The 26,599-nt window shown below is 43.0% G+C and overlaps 2 protein-coding genes across 2 annotated transcripts in view; both read left to right on the top strand.

The window, feature by feature from the left end:
* The first annotated feature begins 489 nt into the window (after positions 1-489).
* Positions 490-4,986, top strand: LOC106565520 (neurogenic differentiation factor 4-like). Its single transcript, XM_014132750.2, has 2 exons — positions 490-660; positions 3,039-4,986. Exon 2 carries the CDS (start codon positions 3,045-3,047, stop codon positions 4,029-4,031), a length of 987 nt encoding a protein of 328 aa, XP_013988225.1. The 5' UTR covers positions 490-660; positions 3,039-3,044; the 3' UTR covers positions 4,032-4,986.
* A 13,874-nt stretch (positions 4,987-18,860) lies between these two features.
* The window catches only part of LOC106565522 (zinc finger protein 385A), an 82,768-nt gene continuing 75,029 nt past the window's right edge, over positions 18,861-26,599 (top strand). Inside the window, exons 1-2 of the mRNA XM_014132751.2 lie at positions 18,861-19,203; positions 19,341-19,423. Of these exons, the coding sequence (XP_013988226.1) occupies positions 19,199-19,203; positions 19,341-19,423 (88 nt within the window). The 5' untranslated portion in view covers positions 18,861-19,198. The remainder of the gene's footprint in view (positions 19,204-19,340; positions 19,424-26,599) is intronic.

Genomic DNA, 26,599 nt, shown 5'->3' with positions numbered 1-26,599 from the left:
TGGATGGGGGAATGGCGCAAACACCTGCTCACGCGCAACCGCAAGCTGTCACAGTCGGTTAAGCTCGCAGAGCATCTCACTCTATGCTAAAGTTGCACTGCTTATTTGTTGATACAGACTGATAATACAAATTGTACAAATAAAAACTATTGCAACTATGAACATGTTCTAATGTAGTGCCGCAATAATGTTATGGGCCATAAGAGCTTAGGCCTGCAGGCTATCAATCTAATTAAAACGATTTTGTTTCACACACGCACACACACACACACACACACACACACACACACACACACACACACACACACACACACACACACACACACACACACACAACTAGTGAACTTTTTTGTTCATGACATTGGCCACGGGCCGGGCCACGCGCGCGCTCGAGCGCAGACGAATTGGATGCGAGAGGATGAGAGAGCGGGAGGAGGAGCCTGTCTGTCGGTTGGAACCTAAAACCCAGGGCCCCCGCGGAGTGAACTGCAGAGACGCGTCACTCTGGGGTGGAATACTGACAACTGTGAAGGAGACGCAGGGGAGAAAGTTAAAGATTGAGCACTTTAGGCTAGTTGACATAGTAACCTGTAGGCTAAGCCCGCTCAACAGCCAATAACATCTCACAGGAGGTCCTTGGAGCGTTATTACAAATATCAGGTAGGCCAACCTCATCTGTTTCTTTTCGAATGAATGTCAATGTTTCTTTCTCCAAAGATCATAGTCTATTTCGAATAGCATAGGCCTATTGGAATAGTAATAATTGACTATTCTAATATTTTAATAATATGTATGTGAAGTTGAATGTGAAATGTGAAATGTTGACCATTTATAAATTGGTAGGGTAGCCTAAGGTTATTATTTGACATTTTCGAAATGTTGGGTTAGGCCCATAGGTTATTCAGCTAAGTAACGGGAATGAGGCATAGGCTACAGACAGATTAATAAATAGTTATCCATTTAGGATTCTTAAGAACTGCGACACGATCATTCGGCACTAGGCTATTGTTCTTAAAATGTGCCTGGCATAATCTTAAAGGGAAACGTTAACAGGTGTAAGCCTACTTAAAGTGGCAATCAGCAGTTGAAACAATAACAAAGCGTTGTCTTCGCCCTTGTTTCTGTAAAAAGCTGAAGGATGGGGCTGGAAAAATGTAACCAATCTCAAATTCGTAGACAGAGCTATGAATGCAAGGACTGAGCATCTATGATATCAAAATTATAGTTTTAACCATGTTTTGAAGCTATATAGTGTTTGTTTACATTTACTTTGTTTACAAACATTGGAGTAAAACAAACATATATTTTGGGTTCTGAAGGGGTGTGACAGTTCAACTAAGCTCATGAAGCATTTGTAAGTTAAATTCTTCAAGAATCAATGGGCACATATCATTAATTTATAAATCCAAAGAATGGATGTGGCAACTGCAGATTTTCCCTTTAAATCGAAACAGGGATTATTTATCCAAAGACAGCCTAAACCTTGCTTACCCCACCTGCTCAGCCTGCTTCACAATCACTTTGGTCATCAGCTTGTTGCTAAAATGGTCACAATCATTGCTGACATAGCTGGGAAATATCTCAATAAAGAAACAACATATTTATGATATTAGGCTAATAATTGTATGAAAGTAGCCTATGCTATAGGTTATCATTCATCAAACTAAATTATGGTGTGGAATAAAAATCAATGACACACACGAAATTGTGGACAAATAACTTAAAACCTAGTTTCAAATAGGCCTATAGACCTGGGATCGGCAACAGACGGGTTTTTTTTCTCCCCAAATATTTTTTTGCCTCAACAACATTTGTTTTTAAAGTTTTTGGTCTGTACAATCACCAGGAATTCAGCTTAAAATGAGTTTAATTTAGGAAATCTGGTCCCAAGTATTCCCACGAATAAAAACAGAGACGTGATCGTGTCTCAATATAATGAAGGTAATTATTGTTATTTTCAAATATATATATATCTCTTTGGGCTTAGTTCTTAGTTGTGGTCAATTTGCAGTGTACAAATTATTTTCCGTCCCCCCGACCATCCACTTCGACAGAAATCGACCCACGGCCGAATCTAGTTGCCTACCCCTGCTATAGAGGATCTAATAGGCTAAATACATATCATTTTCTAGAGCTCCCCATATAGATCATTTATGGGCAAACCTACAGGAAAACTCCTAATGAAATCTAGCCTATCATCGCAGTAATCATAAACACAATTTGTTGCAGTTATAAATAGATTTTTCTGAGTTCCCTGTTACTGATCCGGGAATGTAGTCTAACCTTGAGTTAATCCCATGTTGCCGCTTCATCCATGGAGGGAGCAAATCCCGCAATGGCCCAGATTGAGAGTGCATCCCGGTGTCCGCCGCAACCTAAAAGCGAGGAATTACAGAGTTTTGAAGTCCCCCGAGATCAAGTCTCCCCTCGGATTAAAATAATCCTTGTAGGCTACGCACGCTGTTTGCAGACAAACAGATTACATATGAAAGCAGCATGTTTCATGAGAATCTTAAAACATAAAATCCCTAAAATATTCAAAGAACCCCCAAAGTACTGTACCAAATCGGTAATCAAAGGCCTTCGCTTAGACAATTGATTGTGGGTCTAAGTAGATTGTAGAGTAAGCAGGCTAAGGCTAGTCCTGACCTAATCACTCATGAACAGACAACATAAACATAAAACTAAATTACGTGAGATTTTTGTTCTGGATCAAGCGAGATCAGTCCTGATCTAGCGCTCACCTTGAGGCTACTACAGTAGGCCACACAAAGTTATTAAAACTCATTAGGCTGTGGGATAAAACTGCTACAAATAGGCTGGTCTGGTCCTCAGGACCAGCTAGGGTCAATGTCCCAGCATCAGTAGGTCTATCAGTAGAAAACTTACTCTCAATTCACATCAGCTTTGGACAGGATAGACAAAACAAGTCAAAGGGTGAAGTTGTGATGAGCCTTGTTTTCTTAGTACAAAATATTTGATAAAAAGTGTATATGTTAAGGTCAGAACTGTTGCTAATGTTGGTGTGTTGTTTCCAGGAGACCATGATGGCCAATTCGTATGGAAGGCCCAGCGAGGGGGCGGAGCTAGTCAGCTCTCTGGAGTGGATGGATGATGACGTGAGCTCCCCAGACGGAGACAAGCCAATCAAAGTGCAGCGCTACAGACCAGGCGGAATGGGCCACCTGGGCAGGGAGCTGGGCAGCGAGGATATGGAGGAGGGGGAGGAGGAAGAGGAGGGCCAGGGAGACGGGAACGCTCCCAAACGCCGAGGGCCCAAGAGGAAAAGGATGACCAAAGCCCGGCAGGAGCGCTTCAAGGCACGACGTGTGAAGGCTAACGCCCGGGAGCGCTCAAGGATGCACGGGCTGAATGACGCGCTGGAGAACCTGCGCAGCATCATGCCCTGCCACTCCAAGACTCAGAAACTGTCCAAAATCGAGACCCTGCGGCTGGCCCGCAACTACATCTGTGCCCTGTCTGAAGCCCTGGAGGGGGACCAGTCCACGGAGAGCAGGGCCTTCATGGAGACCCTGTGTGAAGGCCTCTCCCAGCCCACCAGCAACTTGGTGGCTGGCTGTCTGCAGCTCGGGCCTGGGGGTTTTGTTGAGGAGAGGCCCGAGGACAGGAATGGGGGGAGAGGAGGGCCCACAGTCCTGGGAGGGGTGGGGATGGCCGTTAGACCAATCAGCTACTCCTCCCCCGGCCTGCCCAGCCCGCCCTATGGCACATTGGACTCCGCCCACCTGCTCCATCTGCGGGGGATGAAAGGAGGGGCTTACGAGAGCCACTCCCCTAATGACTGTAACACCCCTCCCTACGACGGCCCCCCAACACCCCCGCTCAGCATCGGCGGTAACCTGGTGCCCAAGCAGTCCTCTCCCCACTACCTCCCCCCTCACCACTACCCCCCCTCCTCCATGGGCCTGTACCAGAGCGCCCGCTACGAGCTGCCCCTGGAGATGCCCTATGACTCGTACCACCCTCCTCACATGGCACCCCCACAGATGGGAACGGTCTATGGGGATTAAGGGCCAGAGAGGACAGATGGGGCAGATGTTACCCTACCCCAATTGGCTTCATTTAAACCTATGACTGAGGTGTTGTGAGAAACCAGGCTTTGGTACTGAACACTGTGGAAGCAGCCCATCGTTGTGAACAACTGGGTAGTGCTGTTGTGGACTATTGTTTACATTTGTGTACTGTAAAGGTTAGGGCTCAACACTGTCAAAGTCTGCTCATGATTGACTTTAAACCAGTTGTTTGCTGCGGTAGTTTCTGAACGCCGATTAGGTTAAAAGGGTCCCACAACTTGACAATTTCCAAGGGGTTCACAATAGGAGCAGTTCCTATTGGTGGAAAGGCTGTCTTGAAGAAAGACTTCAGCTTGACCGCTATGACCACATTATGAGCACTTCTGACCAGCACTGGGAACATGAAACAGATCATTCACATTAATGCATTAATTTATTATCTTATTTAATATTTATATGAACTGCTGTTAGTAATGCTGTGTTTATCCTTTTTATCTGTGTTAGGTTTTGGCCATCTCTATTTGTGCTGTCCTTGTTACATTGTTGACTGATTCTGACAGTGTGTCTGTTTTCTCTCTGTGTCCATTTCTCCTTTGTTGTGTGTTCTTTCCTGTTCCACACTGAAAAGAGATTCTCATATAATATTGCTAGTGTAATGTAGCTGACGACCAGGGGGAAAACTGCCCATGAGGAAGTGAGAAATGTCTGCTGTTGTAATGAATAGAACAAATATAAATTCCAAAATGTGATTGAAGTTGAACTCTCAGCCAGGTGTCTCTTATTAATGGACATTCCTAAATCAAATATATGTATATGTTGTATAAAATTCTGTCCAGACACTTTCTCCATTGCCAAATATGTTCCTTTAAATGTACAAATGTTCCTCTAGCTGAAAACTTTTGGATTGTATTTTTTAACAAACATTTTATGAATTAAAACAATGTAAACTACATTTTTTTTGTGTGAAATTCTGAAAGTGAGTTTGCTTAGATGAAAAAACGGTCTTGTTAGGTCAAAAGACAGTCAAGGACCAACTGCAATTAGGGTGATTGCAGGTAGTGGGAGGGAGTGATATGTGAGAGTATGGACAGGTTGTAACACACAATGAGAGAGGTGAGAGGGAGTAGAGAAGATGGGGGGGGGGGTTCTAATGAGAGTACTTCTGTGACTACTGTTATTATGCTACCACCCCCTGAGAAAATCCTTTTCCCACACACGCACACACACTCGCACACACACAAACACACACACACACCCCTAGGCCTACAGGTGGAGACCAGAAAGGGAGTGAGAAACGAGCATGCAAGAGAGAGAGAGAAGGAGAGAGAGAGAAGGAGAGAGAGAGAGAGAGAGGAGAGAGCGCTTAAGAGAGAGGAGAGAGAGCGATAAAGAGAGAGAGGAGAAGGAGAGAGGATAGAGCAATAAAGAGAGAGAGCGAAGGAGAGAGAGCGAGAAGGAGAGAGAGAGAAGGAGAGAGAGCGATAAAGAGAGAGGAGAGAGAGCGATAGAGAGAGAGAAGGAGAGAGAGAGAGATAAAGAGAGAGCGATAAAGAGAAAGAGAGAAAGAGAGAGACATGAAAAATGGAGATGCATAAAGGGGGGTTTTGCTGTTAAATGGCCACTGTGGGTCCATTGTAAACGCAGCCTGTTCTTTCTCTTGACCCCTGACCCTGCATTGTGCTGAGGTTGCTGGCTCTGGAGGGAAAGACAGCTGGGAGAAACAGAGGGGAGGGACATTTCTCTGACAGACAGCTAGGGGGGCCAAATGCACGGGAGGGTGAGCTACACCCCCTCATAAACCCGCCTCCAACCAATCCCATCCCTCTTCATTCAGCATTGGAATGACACATAACTTTGCTCACACGCACGCACACACACGCACACACGCACACACACACACACGCACACACGCACACACATACATAGACAGGTGGAAGATGGTGATGCAACGAGTATTTGTGCGAGGGTGTGTGTATTGGGTGTGTGTTGCTGGGCAGACATTATTCTGAAGCTGTCTGGCATTTGAACAATTGAAACCTCTAAAAAGCTGTGTGGTTCTCAAGAAGACAATACAGGTTATTGTGTGTGAATGTTAAGATGGGTGAATGTTGAAGGATGAGGAGATTGTCTTGATAGCAAGCCAGCCAAGAATTTATCAACCATATATTGAGGGTGGGGTGAGAGGAAGAGAGATGAAGAGAGGAAGACAGGAAGAGAGAGAGAGAGTGGGGGAGACAGAGAGAGTCCCCGCTCAATCTTCCCTGAGAGACATGATGACACTGTCACTAACAGTGTAGTCCATCTGCCCTCACTCTCAGCGTACAAAGATCAGAAACCTCTTGTGAGCAGATATTTCATACCGAGCAGACAATAGATATTATACCTTCACTGTATGTCTCACTGATAGGCAGAGTGAAGGTTATGAAATCTTACTTTACAAAGAAATATCAACAGACAAGCCAAGTTGCCCTCCTCCTTTTCTTCTCTTTCACCATTCAACCCGCTCCCACTCTTTCCCTCTCAACTCTTCCCACTCTCCTCCCTCAACTTCATCTCTCATCTCTCTCTCCATCTTTTGGTTTAGCTACACTAATCCATTGGCTGACTCTTAATGAAAGAGTGGATGTGCGGAGGCTGGGTTGCAGCAGGATGGAGTTTGGTGATTAAGATGGCTGGCCTCATAGGGCAGAGAGGGAGGCTTTCGCTGTTGTAATAATCCTGTACTATTCAACTGGGCTCAGTTCTCTCGCACGCACACACACGCACACACGCACACACACACACACACACACACACACACACACACACACACACACACACACACACACACACACACACACACACACACACACACACACACACACACACACACACACACACACACTAATACAAACTAACACACACCAGGCGGGTGATGTAGCAGGGGGTTGGGGGGCACAACACAGGGATGAGGCAGGTGGGGGCAGGGACAGTGCGCAGGGTGTGTGTGCGTGTGTGGGGTGAGAGGGGTTTAGGTGTTAAAGAGCTGTGAATGGTTGTGGGAGCGGGGCGTGTTGACTCTGACCCTGATGACCCCCCTCCACCCCACAGTTCCTTCACTGTAGAGTTGACCGAAAGAGGAACAGGAGAGAAGGGACAGATGGGCTCTATTACTGGAGGAAAGCAATGGAGAGACATGAGAAGACCCGAGAGAGAGGGAGAGTTAACATGAACACATGAGCACTGTGGGGATGAGCAAGAGAGGGATGAGTAAAAGGGAGATAAGAAAAGAGAGACAAAGGGAAGAGAGAGAATGTGAAAGCGAGAGAGACAGAAAGAAAGAGTGGAATAGAGGGAAAGAGTATAAGGTCTATAATCAGTCGCTAGTGTAATCACATTTTGTTGTCTTAAAATTGAATCTAAAATGTACATAGCTATCTACACAATCTACTCCAAATTAAAAAATAAATAATAATTAAGATGTATTTAGTGCATATGGTGGAAGCACCTTTGGCAGACATCACAATTGTGAATAATTTTGAATAAGATTCTACCAACCTTGCACAATTCTTAGAGCACCTGGATTCACCTGGTCAGTCTACACTCTTAGAAAAACGGGTTCCAAATGGGTTCTTCAGCTGACCCCATAGGATAACTCTTTTTGGTTCCAGATTGTCACGGATCTGTCCGGAACTTTCATTAAGCACACCTGTCCCCTATTTCCACTGATTAGTACTTGTATAAGTGTGCCCTTTGGTTTCCATTGGGCTGTCCATTATTGTTACAATGTCCGTTGGTGCGTGTGAGTACCTGTGCTGTGTGTTTTGGCTTTCGTGCCCTTGTGGATTGCGCAGATGATTACGGGTCTCGTCCCGTGTGATAATCCTTGTGCGTGTGTGTCTTTATTCGAGGTACTCCTCGCACTTTTGTTTGGGTTTCAACCCTGTGTTTTGTGTACGTGCTTGTTTGCCCTATTACGCATTCCTGCGCCTGTCTCCCAATTCTTCATGCCAACGTGACACAGGTAGAAGTCTTTTGGGTTCCAGGTAGAACCCTCTGTGTAACGGGTTCTACATGGAACTCAAATGGGTTCTACCTAGAATGAAAAGGGGTTCTGCTATGGGGACAGCCAAATAACTCTTTTAGGAGTGTATGTGATGGAAAGAGCTGGTGTTCTTAATGTTTTGTATACTCAGTGAATATCCCTTGCTTTTGTCAAAATTGCTCAAGCTCAGAAAATTTGGTTACAAATCATTGATGGACAGCAATATTCAAACCGTGTCTCAAATTTTCAAGCAGATTTAAGTCAGGACTGAGACTGGACCATTCAAGAACACCCAACACCAATTGGAAAGCCATTCTGGTGTGTCTCTAGGTTTTCAGAAAACTATGGCGGGTTTTCCTCTAACTTTCTACCTGGGCGTTGCTCATTTATACAGATCTTAATTTGATCACTCTTTTGCTACAGGGAATGTTCCTGTAAAGCAGGAAATGCAAACTTGTGGTGTATTTTAGTTTTAAAAAGGTTTCTAAAGTTTAATTTCCACTTTAAAATGTCGGACTTGATTTGCCCTCATTATGAATGTATCAACCCCTACAAAAATGTATATTAATTATAATCCACATAATAATTCACATTTCCTGTTGCTGCATGATTAATTTCCTGCTATAGTAAACTGGCTCAAATTAAGATCCTACATCTGTATTTATTTTGATCCTGACAAACTCCCCAGTCCTTCCCAGTGACAAGCATACCCAAAACATGATGCTGCCACCACAATACTTGAAAATACAGAGGATCAACAACATTGCATTCACTCCACATTATTGGCCTGTATGACAAAGTTAAAAGAGAGAAAAAAATCACTCCAAATCATCCAGTCTGTTTTCAACAAGGCCATTAAGATGACAACACGGCAAATACAACATTTTGGCCTAAATAAAAACTAAAGGTTTGGGTCAAATCCAATACAGCACAACAGAGTGAAACCCTCTGTATTTTCAAGTATTGTGGTGGCAGCATCATGTTATGGGTATGCTTGTCACCGGCAAGGACTGGGGAGTTTGGGAGCAAAATAAATATTAAAGGAGCAAAGCCCATGTAAATATTTAGAGGAAAACCCGCCTCAGTCTTCTGAAAACCTAGCCCTGGGATAGTTTATTTTTTAATTGGACAGTTACACAAATGTTAAAGACACTTTAAGAGGTGTTGAGTGTTCCTGAATGGTACTGATCTTACATCTGCTTGAAAATCAGAGACAAGGTTCGAATATTGCTGTCCATCAATGATTTCCAATCAAAGTTACTGAGCTTACTGAGCAATTTTGACAAAAAAAGGATATATGTTGCCCTAGGAGTTGGTAGAATCTTAGAAAAAATTATTCACAGCTGTAATGGCTGCCAAAGGTGCTTTGCTTTCACCAAGTAATCACTCTGGGGTGTGAAGACAAACGCAATCAAGACATGTATTACAATGTTTTTTTTTATTGATTTGGAAAATGTTCTATAATAGTTTTCTCTTTCAACATGTGGAGTAGGTTTGGTAGATCTGTAGGAAAAATATCAAATTTAATCCCTTTTCAGATCAAATTTGAAGGTAGCAAAATGTAAAGACAGAGCAACGGGTGTGTAGACTTTCACAAGGCACTATATTTCTATCCAAGAGGAGGCCCAGTGCTCTGTCTGTCTGTCTGTCTGTCTGTCTGTCTGTCTGTCTGTCTGTCTGTCTGTCTGTCTGTCTGTCTGTCTGTCTGTCTGTCTGTCTGTCTGTCTGTCTGTCTGTCTGTCTGTCTGTCTGTCTGTCTGTCTGTCTGTCTGTCTGTCTGTCTGTCTGTCTGTCTGTCTGTCTATCCAACCTCTGTACTGGCTTGAGATGAGACCACCCACTGAGAGGTCAGTTTACTGTGGTTATTAGGTCATCTGGGTTCAGGGGTCAGGGGTGGGAGTGGTCTAAGAGCTTCTTGGTGGTCAGTTTCATCACATCATCCCCTTGAGTACTAACAATCTGTGCTGTTACACAATATTTACATCAAATGTGCACCCAGTCCAATATAGATGCCAGTTCAGTATTAGATCATGTTGGAGCAGCGGAGATATATTTGAAACCGTAATCCTGATATAAACGGACATCCCACGCTTGGCTTGAGCGAAATATATTGCTTTGTTTTTGCAAGGATTAACATAAGCCTCTGTGTGTGTGTGTGGGGGGGGGGCGGGGCGGGGGGGGGGGGCTAGCTCTGATGCTTGTTCCTCTGAACTTCAAGCACAATGAAACACACATACAGAGTCAACATTGACTATTGATCACTCTGATCAGAGAGAGAGGCTGATCAGTATGTGAGAAAACAGGGGAAGAGGAGGGAGGAGAGATAGAGAGGTGAATGTGGGGGAATGAAGTTAGATTGGTGGTCTTAGAGCAACAGATTGTGCAGGGCCATCGTGTTTAGAGGTTCTGTATTCATAATTCTCTGAGTGAAATATTGGCTGGTGACATCTGTCAGTTGTTGTGTATTTAAATGATATGATATGCAGTACCGGTTCCAGGCATAAGCTATATATTTTCTTTACCTCTGTCAGGGTCTCAACTTACTATTGAGAGTGATAATAGTACAATACACAAGATGCAATATTGAAATTTGGTTGTGCATTACCAGTTTTTCTCTCATTATGTCTGTCACTGACAGTCACTCAATTAGCTACAGCTAAAATGTATTAGATTGGTAGTTAGTCTAGCCAGCTATCTAAACTTGTAGTAATCATGGCCAAATACTGATTGGGCACGCAGGGCATGTGCCCAGGGGCCCTGACCTCCAGGGGAACAAAATTATTTTGTTAGTCATTCTAACTCAGATATCATATTAACATGGCATGTAATGACTTTTGTAATGACTTGCAAAATGTGTAAAATTGCAGAAAACTTGCTTAAAAACTGAAAACATTTCTCTCCACCACGTGGCAAAATGAGTTGAATTGCAGGAAATGTGTTATAAAATTGCTTTAAAGGTCCAATGCAGCCATTTTTTCTAAATCTCAATATTAAAGCATTTCTGGGTAACAATTAAGTACCTTACTGTGATTGATTCCAATTAAAATGGTAAAAAAAGAAACAAAAATAGCTTCTTAGCAAAGAGCAATTTCTCTGTTTGGGAGTGGTCAGAGTAGGGAGGAGAAAACTGACAACTAGCTGTTATTGGCAGACAGGTTTGGAACACTTTTTCTTATTGGTCTATTAACTAATGTACTACATAGTGATGTCACCATGGAAGGCAAAAACTCCATCCCACCAAAACAGGCAGAAATTTCAGGCAGTCTTTTCAAACAGCTCTTACACTAAAAAAGCATTATCATCATGTTCACAATTTCACAGTATTATTGCAACCTCATAGTGTGAAAATATATATCAAATATAGAAATGTTTTGTTGCGAGGTGGGAGGCCCCCCAACCAAATCTCGCTTAGGGCCCCGAAAAGGCTACAGCCAGCCCTAATGATATGGCATGATACCTCTGTACACAGGCTAGTCTACATCTACAAGTGAGAGCTCAGGCAAAAAAATAAACATCCCTTTTTCAGGACCCTGTATTTCAAAGATAATTCGTAAAAATCAAAATAACTTCACAGATCTTCATTGTAAGGGGTTTTAACACAGTTTCCCATGCTTGTTCAATGAACCATAAACAATTAATGAACATGCACCTGTGGAAGGGTCGTTAAGACACTAACAGCTTACAGACGGTAGCAAATTAAGGTCACTGTTATGAAAACTTAACACACTAAAGAGGCCTTTCTACTGACTCTGAAAAACACCAAAAGAAAGATGCCCAGGATCACTGCTCATCTGCGTGAACGTGCCTTAGGCATGCTGCAAGGAGGCATGAGGACTGCAGATGTGGCCAGGGCAATAAATTGCAATGTCCGTACTGTGAGATGCCTAAGACAGTGCTACAGGGAGACAGGACGGACAGCTGATCGTCCTCGCAGTGGCAGACCATGTGTAACAGCACCTGCACAGGATCAGTACATCCGAACATTACACCTGCGGGACAGGTACAGGATGGCAACAACAACTGCCCGAGTTACACCAGGAACACACAATCCCTCCATCAGTGCTCAGACTGTCCGCAATACGCTGAGAGAGGCTGGATTCAGGGCTTGTAGGCCAGTTGTAAGGCAGGTCCTCACCAGACATCACCGGCAACAACGTCGCCTATGGGCACAAACCCACCGCCGCTGGATCAGACAGGACTGGCAAAAAGGGCTCTTCACTGACGAGTCGTGCTTTTGTCTCACCAGGGGTGATGGTCAGATTCACGTTTAGCGTCGAAGGAATGAGCGTTACACTGAGGCCTGTACACTAGAGTGGGATCGATTTGGAGGTGGAGGGTCTGTCATGGTCTGGGGCGGTGTGTCACAGCATCATTGGACTGAGCTTGTTGTCATTGCAGGCAATCTCAACGCTGTGCGTTACAGGGAAGACATCCTCCTCCCTCATGTGGTGCCCTTCCTGCAGACTCATCCTGACATGACCCTCAAACATGACATTGCCACCAGCCATACTGCTCGTTCTGTGCGTGATTTCCTGAAAGACAGGAATGACAGTGTTCTGCCATAGCCAGCGAAGAGCCCGGATCTCAATCCCATTGAGCACGTCTGGGACCTGTTTGATCGGAGGGTGAGGGCTAGGGTCATTCCCCCCAGAAATGTCCGGGAACTTGCAGGTGCCTTGGTGGAAGAGTGGGGTAACATCTCACAGCAAGAACGGGCAACTCTGGTGCAGTCCATGAGGAGGAGATGCACTGCAGTACTTAATGCAGCTGGTGGCCACACCAGATACTGACTGTTACTTTTGATTTTGACCCCCCCTTTGTTCAGGGACACATTATTCCATTTCTGTTAGTCACATGTCTGTGGAACTTGTTCAGTTTATGTCTCAGTTGTTGAATCTTGTTATGTTCATACAAATATTTACACATGTTAAGTTTGCTGAAAATTAACACAGTTGACAGTGAGAGGACATTTCTTTTTTTGCTGAGTTTATATGTGTTAAATTTACATACATTACGTGTGTGTGTGTGTTGTTGTTTGGAGGGATAAAGCAGTATTAAGCAGCTGATCAGAGCTCAGTGTCAGAATCGCTGCATTACCACACTAATCCTGACAGAGGGAAGAGGGGTAGGGCAGGAAACTCCTCATCCTCTCTCATGAAGTACACTGCAATGGGACGTACTTACTCATTGTGCAATAATACAGCTTTGCACAATCCTCATCAATAACACACACACACACACACACACACACACACACACACACACACACACACACACACACACACACACACACACACACACACACCACAAATACCCTCATCTGCACCACAAATGCACACACACACACTCTTCACTTATTTGTTCAACACAACAACAAAAAGATTGAAAAATAAACAGTACTACAAAGCCTGCAGATGAAGCCATTATAAACATTCCAAGTTGATAGAGGTCTACATCTAGTGTTGGGGAGTAGTTAACTACATCTAACTACATTTTGCAGTAGCTTGGTGGTAGTTAAACTAAAATAAAAATATTGGTAGTGTTTTCAGTAGGTAATTACATTTTTTTCCATGTAGAGAGAACAGAAGACATGGTGAAGTAGGCATCAGACCTGCCTAATTCTGACTTGAAAGTTTTTGTGTTTAATATGCTAAATTAAACATTCTGTTAACATCTGCCTCCAGAGCGATCTGCTCTTTCAATTTGTGGTCAGATTTAGATACCAGAATTTTTCACAAAGTAGTTTGGATGTGGTGAACTACTTTTCAAAGTATATTTTGTTAAGTAAACTATATTTTTTTGAAGAGTATCTTAAGTGTAGCTTAACTTCATCCAGTGTGAAGTAATCGGTAGCTTCATAAACTATGTTTTCAGAGTAGAGTAAACATCCCTGATGGTTACATGATTCTACACTCATGGATTCTACACACAAATTGTACTATAATCTAAAGTAACATTCACTGCCAATCTTGAGAATTTGCATTGCCAATAAATACATTGTCCAGTTCAAATATAGTCCAAGTACTGTATACCTACCTAAAAGTTACAATAATAGAGTCGCAGTGCCACCTAGCGTGAGACTGCAGTCCTACAATCTTTTTACATTGTAGATCAGAGCTGAGGCTGTTCATCAGCCTAGCCACAAGATGGCCCTAGTAGTCTAATGTTGATGGTGTTACTGGTGAAACAAATATTTATTAGTGGAGAATCCTTGCACGATGTTAAGTTTCCTCGAACGACATCATTCAGATTGATGATGAAATTAAAGACAGCAAGGCAATTCAAATACACAGACAATACGATAAGGTTGTAACTTTTGTATATACTATTTGATAAGACGCGATCTAAAGTGGTAAAGCATAACGACGTTGGTTTGCACTATGGCGTAGGAATGCCGTTTTTTTGTCCATCTCAACATTGATCTATTATGTTATAAACACGACAGCCCGTCTCTTCATGTCAGAACACAACACAGCAAAGAAGGACAACATGAGGAGGCACAGTTTACTGCAGAGTGATCTAGCGATTAATATTCACAACCACTTTCAAAGTTCTTAAGCTGTGACCACGAGGAGTGAAAACAGTGGGAGTAGAGAGAGGAGGGAGTGGGAGGCTATCTCAGAAACTCTTCAATTAGACATAGGACTACAGTACGTTCCATACTGTAGAAGTGGAGCATCTAACCCATTTGCATGTAGACTGAGTGACGAAGTGACCTACTTCTTTTATGGAATAATTAGACTAACGAAGCTAGCTGGGGAATAGACTCTAACAGAAATCTGCATACAGTCCTGCGCTATCATCAGAATCTATGATTAATTACCGTGGTCAGACATGAAAAAGGATGAATTACGAAATCACACTGATTACATCTTCGAAGGAAACTTTGAAGGAAAAACGATAGAGAGTATGGTAGATAGTTTATATCTATCCTCCAGGACAAGTTTGCACACTTTACAGTTTACACAAGAATAGTTTTCTGTTTAAAATAGACTATGCATATATAATTTTCAAAAAACAGAAACTTAGGTTTTGTGAGAAGAAAATTGCTGGGTTCTGAACATGTGTTGGACAAAATATTGGATTATGTAGATCACCAAACCTGTTTTCCTACACCTATGGTCATTTCCTGCCATAAGAATTACACTTCCAGTTACCAGTTTCATTAGAAAGAAAAGGCAACTTCTAAATGTAAGAAATAACATCTTGGACCTTTGGCATGTTGGTATGCTGGTACCAATAGGTGTCATGCGGGGACATATAAAAGACGTAAAGGACCAAATGCAGCTCATGCAGGGCGAACTAAGACATCCTTCGTTAAGTTGCCATATTTAATAGCCACCACTATTCTTGTAAACATTTTATTAGAGAAAGGCAGCAGACAAGCGAGCTGTGTGGAGTAGAAGGAGTGCCTGTGAGGGGGATGGGAGGGAGAGATAGGGAGTGTGTGGCCCTGTAACTCTATCCTAACGTTCTCAGATGGTGAAATGTGCTTACTGTTCCAGTTTGTTGCCCTTCCTTACTGTCCCCCAACCCTACCCTGCCATGGAAGGGGGCCAGAGGCAGACGCAGAAGGGGAGGTGGTTGTGTGTGTGTGTGTGCGTGTGCGTGCGTGCGTGCGCGTGTGCGTGCGTGCGTGTGTGTGCGTGCGTGTGTGTGAGAGCGAGAGAGAGCATTTGCATGTGCATGTGTGTGATTTATGAATGTGTGTGTCCATAGGTCAGGATAAACTTTGAAGAGGACGGCTGTCTGACCTGCCTGAACACATGGATATGAGTTTACATGGACACTCCTGCTCAGTATTCACACCGTGGGGCCCTGCCAAGCCTAACAGGACCAACACATTACTGCTTTTACTGCCTCCATCAAACACTCAGACATAATCCTGGAATATACATGTACATAAATACCCAATTACTTCATCCTTAGGAACTCCTACAGGCAACTAAATAACGAATAATACTAATAATACCCATAATACTAATACACATAAATACCCCATTACTTCATCCTTAGGAACTCCTACAGGTAACTAAATAACTAATAATACAAATAATACTAATAATACCCATAATACTAATACACATAAATGCATGCATGACTAATTGTTAAACTCAACTCAAAGCTCAAAAGTACTACTATTCTGATATATTTAGTGCAATCTTTGGTGGGGCAGGTTAATCCTAGTCCCGGAGTAAAAAGATATTTCAAATAAGTTTTTCCACTGAGCAGGCATTTTAGTCCAGGCCTAGGTTTAATCTGTGTGTGGGAAACTGGCCCTCATGTTAAATATGTCACTTAAACATCTTACAATAAATAATGAGATATACAATACTCAGTTATCTAATGCCAGTCAATCCACATGTCATTTCACTGGCAGGATAAAAGACACTGAAGAGGGGCAGAGGGGAAGAACTGACATTTAGCACATCAGATTTAGACTGACATTTACTCGACATTGCACCATGCGTCAATCTCACTCCCTCTCCACCCTCCTCCGCCACCCTCCACCCCCTCCTCCCTTGCCTCTCTTATATGGCACCCTGCAAGCACATTTCATGACATCGGATCTACATTTCCTGTAAACTACTGTCGGTGCAATATCAGGAGTTAACTTGTTATGGATTAGGAATTCTGTGTTCGTCTTCATATCAGTGTATCATTTCATATGACATAATCTAATAAAAAACAGCAGGCCAAACACCATTATATTACAGCAACTCTAACCCAAATGAACTACAACTCAAATCAATAAATCAATCAAATGTATTTATAAAGCCCTTCTTACATCAGCTGATGTCACAAAGTGCTGTACAGAAACCCAGCTTAAAGCCCCAAACAGCAAGCAATGCAGGTGTAGAAGCACGGTGGCTAGGCATAACTCCCTAGAAAGGCCGGAACCTAGGAAGAAACCTAGAGAGGAACCAGGCTATGAAGGGTAGCCAGTCCTCTTCTGGCTGTGCCAGGTGGCAATTATAACAGAAGAAGGCCAAGATGTTCAAATGTTCATAAATGACCAGCATGGTCAAATAATAATAATCACAGTGGTTGTAGAGGGTGCAACAGGTCAGCACCAAAGGAGTAAATGTCAGTTGGCTTTTCATAGCCGATCATTCAGAGTATCTCTACTGCTCTTGCTGTCTCTAGAGAGTTTAAAACAGTAGGTCTGGGACAAGGTAGCACGTCCGGTGAACAGGTCAGGGTTCCATAGCCGCAGGCAGAACAGTTTAAACTGGAGCAGCAGCACGACTAGGTGGACTGGGGACAGCAAGAAGCCATCAGGCCAGGTAGTCCTGAGGCATGGTCCTAGGGCTCAGGTCCTCCGAGAGAAAGAAAGAAAGAAAGAAAGAAAGAAAGAAAGAAAGAAAGAAAGAAAGAAAGAAAGAAAGAAAGAAAGAAAGAAAGAAAGAAAAAGAGAGTGAAAAAGAGAAAGAGAGAATTAGAGAGAGCATACTTAAATTCACACAGGACACCGGATAAGACAGGAGAAATACACCAGATATAAGAGACTAACCCTAGCCCCCCAACACAAACTATTGCAGCATAAATACTGGAGGCTGAGACAGGAGGGATTGGGAGACACTGTGGCCCCGTCCGACAATACTCCCGGACAGGGACAAACAGGCAGGATATGACCCCACCCACTTTGCCAAAGCACAGCCCCCACACCACTAGAGGGACATCTTCAACCACCAACTTTCTATCCTGGGACAAGGCCGAGTATAGCCCACGAAGATCTCCCCCACGGCACAACCCAAGGGGGGGCGCCAACCTAGACAGGAAGACCACGTCAGTGACTCAACCCACTCAAGTGACACACCCCTCCTAGGAACGGCATGGAAGAACACCAATAAGCCAGTGACTCAGCCCAGGTAATAGGGTTTGAGGAAGAGAATCCCAGTGGAGAGAGGGGAACCGGCCAGGCAGAGACAGCAAGGGCAGTTCGTTGCTCCAGTGCCTTTCCATTCACCTTCACACTCCTGGGCCAGACTACACTCAATCATAGGACCTGCTGAAGAGATGAGTCTTCAATAAAGGCTTAAAGGTCGAGACCGAGTCTGCGTCTCTCACATGGATAGGCAGACCATTCCATAAAAATAACGTCCAAAAAAAGGAATAGCGTAAATGATGAGCAGATCAGAGTGTGAAAGTGTTAAAAAGACTCTTCTGTTTTGGTCTAAGGTAGTGGGGGCAAGGAATTATCTAGGGGAGTTGGTAAGCTTACATGACAATCTTAGATGCCATAGAGGAGACATTGAGATGGACTGGCACTTGTATTGCCTCTTCTCTCGCCATGGTGTGTTCAATTAATTACAGTGACGATGGATGTTGGTCATGTCTAGTTATGATGCACAGGTCCCAATGGAGCCCCAGCCATTCACAACTTCTAGTGTGGCTGACATAGGAGCTCATTGGGGAGGCAGTTAAAACTAGTGTGTGAATTCATCTCTAAGTCAAACAAAACAAACACTCCTCTCCCTGTGTTATGCTTTCATCTGTCAATCTCACTTCCCTCACTCCCTCAACACCCCCTCTCTCTCTCTCTCTCTCTCTGTTTCTATCTCCAAATCCTCTCCCTCTCTTCCTTTCTCTCTTCCTCTCTCGCTCTCCCTAATTTCAGTGACTCTTAGTTTTAACTCCCTCCCTCCTTCCCTCTATCCACTTCTCTTCTTTGAATTTGCCATCCTTCATTCTATCCCTGCTCCCTCCTTCCGCCCTCCCTCCCCCTCCTCACTTGCTCCCCCTCCGTCCTCACAGTTGTCCTCACATATTAAGTTCCCTGTCTTAAGAAGCAGAATTAGCTGCTGGAATCTTGTGCACTTGTTCCGTTCTCTCTCCGGGGGTGGGGAAGCAAGGAAGGATTGAAGAGAGAGAGGAGGAAAAATAGTGACAGTAAAGGAAAGGAAGCCGAGAGAGAGAGAGTAAAAAAGAGGGGAGGGAGTAAGAGAGGGGAGGAAAAGAAAACGTGAGTGAATGGAGTTACGGCAAAACGAGAGCGAGAGAGAATGTGAGGGTAAGAGAGGGAGAGAGAGTGTGAATAAGCCTGCTGTTAGATCTCTGCTTTACTGTGGGCACGTGGCTGCGTACACTCTACGTCTCTCTCATCTCTCTCTCACTCACCCTGAGTGTGTTTGTTTTTATGTGGTAAGCTCTCTGTAGTGTTGTGATTCATATGTTCTCCTACAGTTACGTGCCATTCTATAGGATCTGCGTGGATTCGCTCCTTCTCTCTCATCCCTCTGTGAACAAGAGGACAACATTTTCTCTCCTCATTTATACAGGTTAATTCTGGGAAATCTGTACAATTTTGAAGTACTAGATCCATTCAACCAAGGAGGAGAGGAGTTGCCAATGTGGGGCTCAGGTAAGAACACTTCAATATTGGAAATATTGACACTATTATGCACTAATCTTTGTTTACTGCATAATATTATCAGTGTCATAAGGCTAGAAAATATCCCAGTATGGCACAACACATGACATAACATGTCATAACATTGCCATAATTTATATTTGTCAAGTTATGACAAGTTATGACATATGCTATGAAGCTTTACGACATGTTTACGACATCATAATAAAATGTTATGGCGAGGAGTTCAAGCGTCAGCTAAAAACTTTTATGATGTCACATTTTCTAAGGTCTGTTACACTATTTAGTGTAAAATACTGTAATGACCCTAGCCTTGGTAAGTTAAAAGCAATTCCAAGTGTGGTACTGTGGTTAGATTGCCTCAATGAATGTTGTCTGTTCTGACTATCCCCTGAAGTTACTGAAATTCTACATTCACCACAATACTGACACTGTTATTTCTCAATACTACATTCACCACAATACTGACACTGTTATTTCTCAATACTACATTCACCACAATACTGACACTGTTATTTCTCAATACTACATTCACCACAATACTGACACTGTTATTTCTCAATACTACATTTACCACAATACTGACACTGTTATTTCTCAATACTACATTTACCACAATACTGAGACAGTTATTTGTCAATACTACATTCACCACAATACTGACACTATTATTTGTCAATACTACATTCACCACAATACTGACACTGTTATTTGTCAATACTACATTCACCACAATACTGACACTGTTATTTCTCAATACTACATTTACCACAATACTGAGACAGTTATTTGTCAATACTACATTCACCACAATACTGACACTATTATTTGTCAATACTACATTCACCACAATACTGACACTGTTATTTGTCAATACTACATTCACCACAATACTGACACTGTTATTTCTCAATACTACATTCACCACAATACTGACACTGTTATTTCTCAATACTACATTTACCACAATACTGACACTGTTATTTCTCAATACTACATTCACCACAATACTGAGACAGTTATTTCTCAATACTACATTCACCACAATACTGACACTATTATTTGTCAATACTACATTCACCACAATACTGACACTGTTATTTGTCAATACTACATTTACCACAATACTGACACTGTTATTTCTCAATACTACATTCACCACAATACTGACACTGTTATTTCTCAATACTACATTTACCACAATACTGACACTGTTATTTCTCAATTCTACATTCACCACAATACTGAGACAGTTATTTCTCAATACTACATTCACCACAATACTGACACTGTTATTTCTCAATACTACATTCACCACAATACTGACACTGTTATTTCTCAATACTACATTCACCACAATACTGAGACAGTTATTTGTCAAATCTACATTCACCACAATACTGACACTGTTATTTCTCAATACTACATTCAACAAAAAGTGACACAGTTATTTTTTAATACTACATTCACCACAATACTGAGACAGTTATTTGTCAATACTACATTCACCACAATACTGAGACAGTTATTTGTCAGTACTACATTCACCACAATACTGACACAGTTATTTGTCAGTACTACATTCACCACAATACTGACACAGTTATTTGTCAGTACTACATTCACCAATATACTGACACTTAGCAATACGTGGTCTTGCAGTTTGTATTGGAGGAATATGGTCCAGGCAACAGCCTGTCTGTGACAGTATGGGTATGTGAATATAATATTTCAATTTTACATCATTTATGTAGGCGATGGGGTCAGATCTATAGCTATGGCTCATATAATAGTCTATAGAATCAAGAGTGAGAGATATCTGTGAGCAGTGAGTAGTTTTTCAAAGTGTCTGGTAACTGTGACAGGGCTTCTCACGGGTGTGTGTTTTACACAGTAGAGTGTTAGAGAGAGAGAGAGTGTGTGTGTGTGTGCGTGTGCGTGCGTGTGTGTGCGTGTGTGTGTGTGTGCATGAGTGTTTGTGTGTGCGACTGTGCGTGTGTTCGAGCATGCTTGTTTGTGTATGATTTCTGAGAATGTCAATCTTTGATGAGACATAAGCAACCCTTTATGGCTGAACTTTCACAAAACACCTACCTGCATTCTCACCTTTCTCTAGCAGACTCTACATTCTTCACCACACTGAGAGAAGCAGGGAGAAAAGTAAAGAGTGGGATGAGGAGGACAGAGAGGCCACTGTTTTGGATAGACCACCTCATAGTCCTAAGAAACACATCCCTTAACAACAAGTCAGGGAGAAGAGGATTCTGTGGTTAACAGGGACATGACAAAAACACGTATTTTTTACACAAGCATTTAGCTACACTTGCAATAACACCTGCAATATGTGTAGATTTGGCATACGGAGAGGGATACATTGGAGAGAGAATGTGTGAGAAAGAGATAGCATAATTATGCGTAGTCTCATTCACAGCAAATTAGGAGAACCTACTGTAGAAGCACGCCACACAAGGCTACTTTTTGTATGGCTGAATCACCAGTCTGTACACCCAGCGCTTGACTTGGACTGAAATAGGTACTGGTACACATTTTGGGTGCAGGGACTGGTTATATTTAGGTGCCGGAACTCTGCAATATTTGTAAACCAATATTTTATATCAAGTGCCAGAAATCAGTTCTGGTGTGTACCGGCCCTAGTCAAGAACTATGTTCACCTGTATAACAATAACCCCAAGTTGTGCCCTTACCAACACTATCTACACAATATACTCTGATGACATTGGCTGTAGTATTGTTGACACTTGGTGTTATCATTCTACACAGTAGGAGCTCTGAGAGCACTGCTTACTGTGCAGGGAGACGTAACATGCCTGTGTGAAAGCAGAAATTACAGTGTGTTTTGTCTATGAGAGGGAGCAATAGATACAGAAGATGGGAAGTAACTTATAATTGTGCATATAAGCCTATGTAATGCACCTTAAACTGTAGATGTATGGCCAACTACTTTAATGACACGTCTGTAGCATAGCAAAATATCAATATGTGTCCCCAGCTGAAAGTACATTTCTGATAGTGTAAATATCTGGTTTGATTTCATTTCAACAGTCACTTGTACAGTGCTGAGCAGGACAAGTGGACACTCTCTTATAGCAGGACACTCTCTTATAGCAGGCTAAGCCCATGGCACAGTACATCATGTGGGTATGTCATGTAGAAGTTATGTACTAGTCCTGTGATATTTACTGTGTGTGGACAGTAGCCAGATATGTTTAGCTCTCTGTGTCTGTATTTACTCCATCTGGTCTCCATCTGGTCACACCTATTTAAACCTCCTGTCTCTCTGTCTCTCTGTCTCTTATTATAACCCAGGAAATGGGCTGGGGGTGCCATGGTGACACAGAGGGCCTGACACCGGTCTAAACACACCACTAGAGGGGAGTAAACTCTACAGCAAACGGTTATTTAACACTCGCCAACAAAAAAGATTAACCAATAAAAATAGCTTACTACTCTATAAGAGGCGAGGTGCTATGGTGTATAGAGGGAAGATTGGGACATGAACCTGCTTCACACACCGACCGGGTCATAGGATCATCAGGGTGATCTCAGGGCTGTTCCCATGGTGATAATTGGCATATAGGCTGAAGCAGTGTTGTATGCAAGAATTTATTAAACTAAGAATCCATGTATGCATACTTGTTTTTAATACAGTATGTATGTGAGTTTGTTGATGAGTGTGCATGCTCTGTGTGTACCACCCTGCAGCCCACTGCTGGCTTTCTTCTGAAGCTGAGCAGGGTTGGTCCCTGGATGGTGAGACCAGATGATGCTGGAAGTGGTGTTGGAGGTCCAGTAGGAGGCACACTTCCCTCTGGTCTCAATAGATTCCAGTGAAGGGGGCATTTCCCCACATGGGTGCTGTCTTTCAGATTGGGATGTTCTGACTCTCTCTGGTCACTAAAGATCCCATGGCACTTATTGTAGGGGAGTTAACCCTGGTGTCCTGGCTAAATTCCCAATCTGGTCCTCATACAATCATGGCCACATTTTATTTAAAAAATAAAATAATTGAACCTTTATTTAACTAGCCAAGTCAGTTAAGAACAAATTCTTATTTACATTGATGGCCTACCCTGGCCAAAACCGGGTAACGCTGGGTCAATTGTGCACCGCCCTATGGGACTCCCAATCACGGCCGGATGTGATACAACCTGGATTCGAGCCGGGGACTGTAGTGACGCCTCTTGCACTGAGATGTAGTCCCTTAGACCACTGCGCCACTCGGGAGCATCCCCAGCGACCTAATCATCCCCACACTAAACCCAGGTCGTTGCTGTAAAATATAATAGGTCATCTGACTTGGTAAAATAAGGGTAAAGTGTGTGTGTGGCACTAGACTTGAGGTGTGGTGCATAGTCCTATCACTGCTCTTAATACCTACTCGGTGTATTAACCCCATTGCACTGATGGTATTCTTCGTGGGTCAGACAGACCTAACATTAACCCTAACCTTAACCCCTAGCCTAGCTAACGTTACCTGCCCGAATGCATAGTGCAAATGGTAAAGTTTGGTGGGGGAGGAATAATGGCCTGTGGCTGTTTTTCATTGTTTAGGCTAGGGCCCTTAGTTCCAGTGAAGGGAAATCTTTACATTTCAGCATACAATGACATTCTATACGATTCTGTGCTTCCAAATTTATGGCAACAGTTTGGGGAAGGCCCTTTCCTGTTTCAGCATGACAGTGTCCTGGTGCACAAAGCGAGGTCCATACAGAAATGGTTTGTCGAGATCGGTGTGGAAGAAATTGACTGGCCTGCACAAAGCCCTGTCCTCAACCCCATTGAACACCTTTGGGATGAATTGGAACTGTGAGCCAGGCCTAATCGCCCAACATCAGTGCCCGACCTCAATAATGCTTTTGGCTGAATGGAAGCAAGTCCCCATAGCAAACATCTAGTTGAAAGCCTTCCCAGAAGAGTGGAGGCTTTTATAGCAGCAAAGGGGGAACCAACTCCATATTATTGCCCATGATTTTGGAATGAGACGTTCGACAAGCAGGTGTCCACATACTTAAGGTCATGTAGTGTATCATACAAATTGTAATTCATAACATATCATATGAATTGTAATTCTTAACATATCATACAAAATGGATGATGGACATCCACAAATTAATACATACCATACCCAACATAACATATCATACCAATTTGAGTGTCCTGGGTTTTCGTTTACCATGTTAGGTCAACCCCTGAGTCCAGGTTGCTTTTGTTGTCAGATGAGGTCTTGATTACGATTTGGTCCGGCTCTTCTGAACCATCTGTTTACAACCAGGGATAAAATTAGAGTTTAACAAGCTTGTCCACGTGGTTATGGCTTTTATCACTGTAATCGGAGAGAGGGATAGTAAAAAGAGAGAGACAGTAAAAATAGAGGCTAATGGTAAAGAGTCACACACACAGAGATAACCATATCAAAGCATCCAATAACACATTTTCAGAGGTTTAATTGGGTAATCCTGAACAACTCTAGATGACATTATATGAAACCAAAGACACAAGATGTACTTAATTTACAACGTTTCGGACTGAGATAGTCATTCAGGCTGGGGTCTAGATACTCCAACGCTTCGCTATTTTTGCTACCTATTTATTATTTTACTGCGGAACTCCTAGTCCTCACTTCTCACCGATCTTAAAACTAGGGCTGTAGCGGTGACCATATTAGCGCCACACCGGCAGTCACGAGTCATGACCACAGTCAAATTCCACGTGAAAGTTACCGTAATCTCTTTTTGTGAACTCTGCACATGCGTTGGTAGTACCCATCTTGCTAACATCCATCAGGTCCTAATGGCCTGGTACTCTCTATTGTCCCTCTAACCACTCTGACTGACATCAACGCAAATGAAATCGAAAATCACATCAAACCATTATCATCCAAACAGTGTTGTGCTGTTAAAACACCTCACTGTGATCATCAATTTGACAAGATAAGTTCAACAACAAGTTGAAACTGAGTGGAAAGCATGGGCATTGTTAATGTTGTTTCAAAGCCTAACACAACGAAATGGACAGCGCTTTCTAAGATTCATTAAATTAATTAAAAACAACCATTAGCATATTAGAGTTTATGCATACCCATAGGCCTATATATGAACCCAAGCACGAACAAAAAAAAACGTTACTAAAATAATGATTGTGCGGTTATATAATACATAGCCTAACGCATATTACACACGAAAAAAACATTTACAAAAACGGATTTAATTAAGTCTTAAGTACGTAATCGGTCTAGCCTATACTCCAAAATTAAACTAATTCTAGTAATCGCCTTTGAGTGTGGACTTATTATGCATACTGGATGGACTGGTTACATTATGCTACGCTCCAACCTTTCTATCCACGAGTCTGGGTTAGAACGTATAGGCCTAGTCCATGCTGTTGGATGGACTGGTTACCTTATGCTACACTCCAACCTTTCTATCCATGAGTCTGGGTTAGAACGTATAGGCCTAGTCCATGCTGTTGGATGGACTGGTTACCTTATGCTACGCTCCAACCTTTCTATCCATGAGTCTGGGTTAGAACGTATAGGCCTAGTCCATGCTGTTGGATGGACTGGTTACCTTATGCTACGCTCCAACCTTTCTATCCACGAGTCTGGGTTAGAACGTATAGGCCTAGTCCATGCTGTTGGATGGACTGGTTACCTTATGCTACACTCCAACCTTTCTATCCACGAGTCTGGGTTAGAACGTATAGGCCTAGTCCATGCTGTTGGATGGACTGGTTACCTTATGCTACGCTCCAACCTTTCTATCCATGAGTCTGGGTTAGAACGTATAGGCCTAGTCCATGCTGTTGGATGGACTGGTTACCTTATGCTACACTCCAACCTTTCTATCCATGAGTCTGGGTTAGAACGTATAGGCCTAGTCCATGCTGTTGGATGGACTGGTTACCTTATGCTACGCTCCAACCTTTCTATCCATGAGTCTGGGTTAGAACGTATAGGCCTAGTCCATGCTGTTGGATGGACTGGTTACCTTATGCTACACTCCAACCTTTCTATCCACGAGTCTGGGAGAAAACGTATAGGACTAGTCCATGCTGTTGGATGGACTGGCTACCTTATGCTACGCTCCAACCTTTCTATCCACGAGTCTGGGAGGGAACGTATAGGCCTAGTCCATGCTGTTGGATGGA

Source organism: Salmo salar, chromosome ssa12, assembly GCF_905237065.1.
Source record: "Salmo salar chromosome ssa12, Ssal_v3.1, whole genome shotgun sequence".
Taxonomy (NCBI): Eukaryota; Metazoa; Chordata; class Actinopteri; order Salmoniformes; family Salmonidae; genus Salmo; species Salmo salar.
The sequence above is the reverse complement of the archived record's forward strand: the minus strand, read 5'-3'. Positions and strand labels throughout refer to the sequence as shown.

Coding starts and splice junctions, on each gene's coding strand:
- LOC106565520 (XM_014132750.2), top strand. CDS start 3,045: ATGATGGCCAATTCGTATGGAAGGCCCAGCGAGGGGGCGGAGCTAGTC.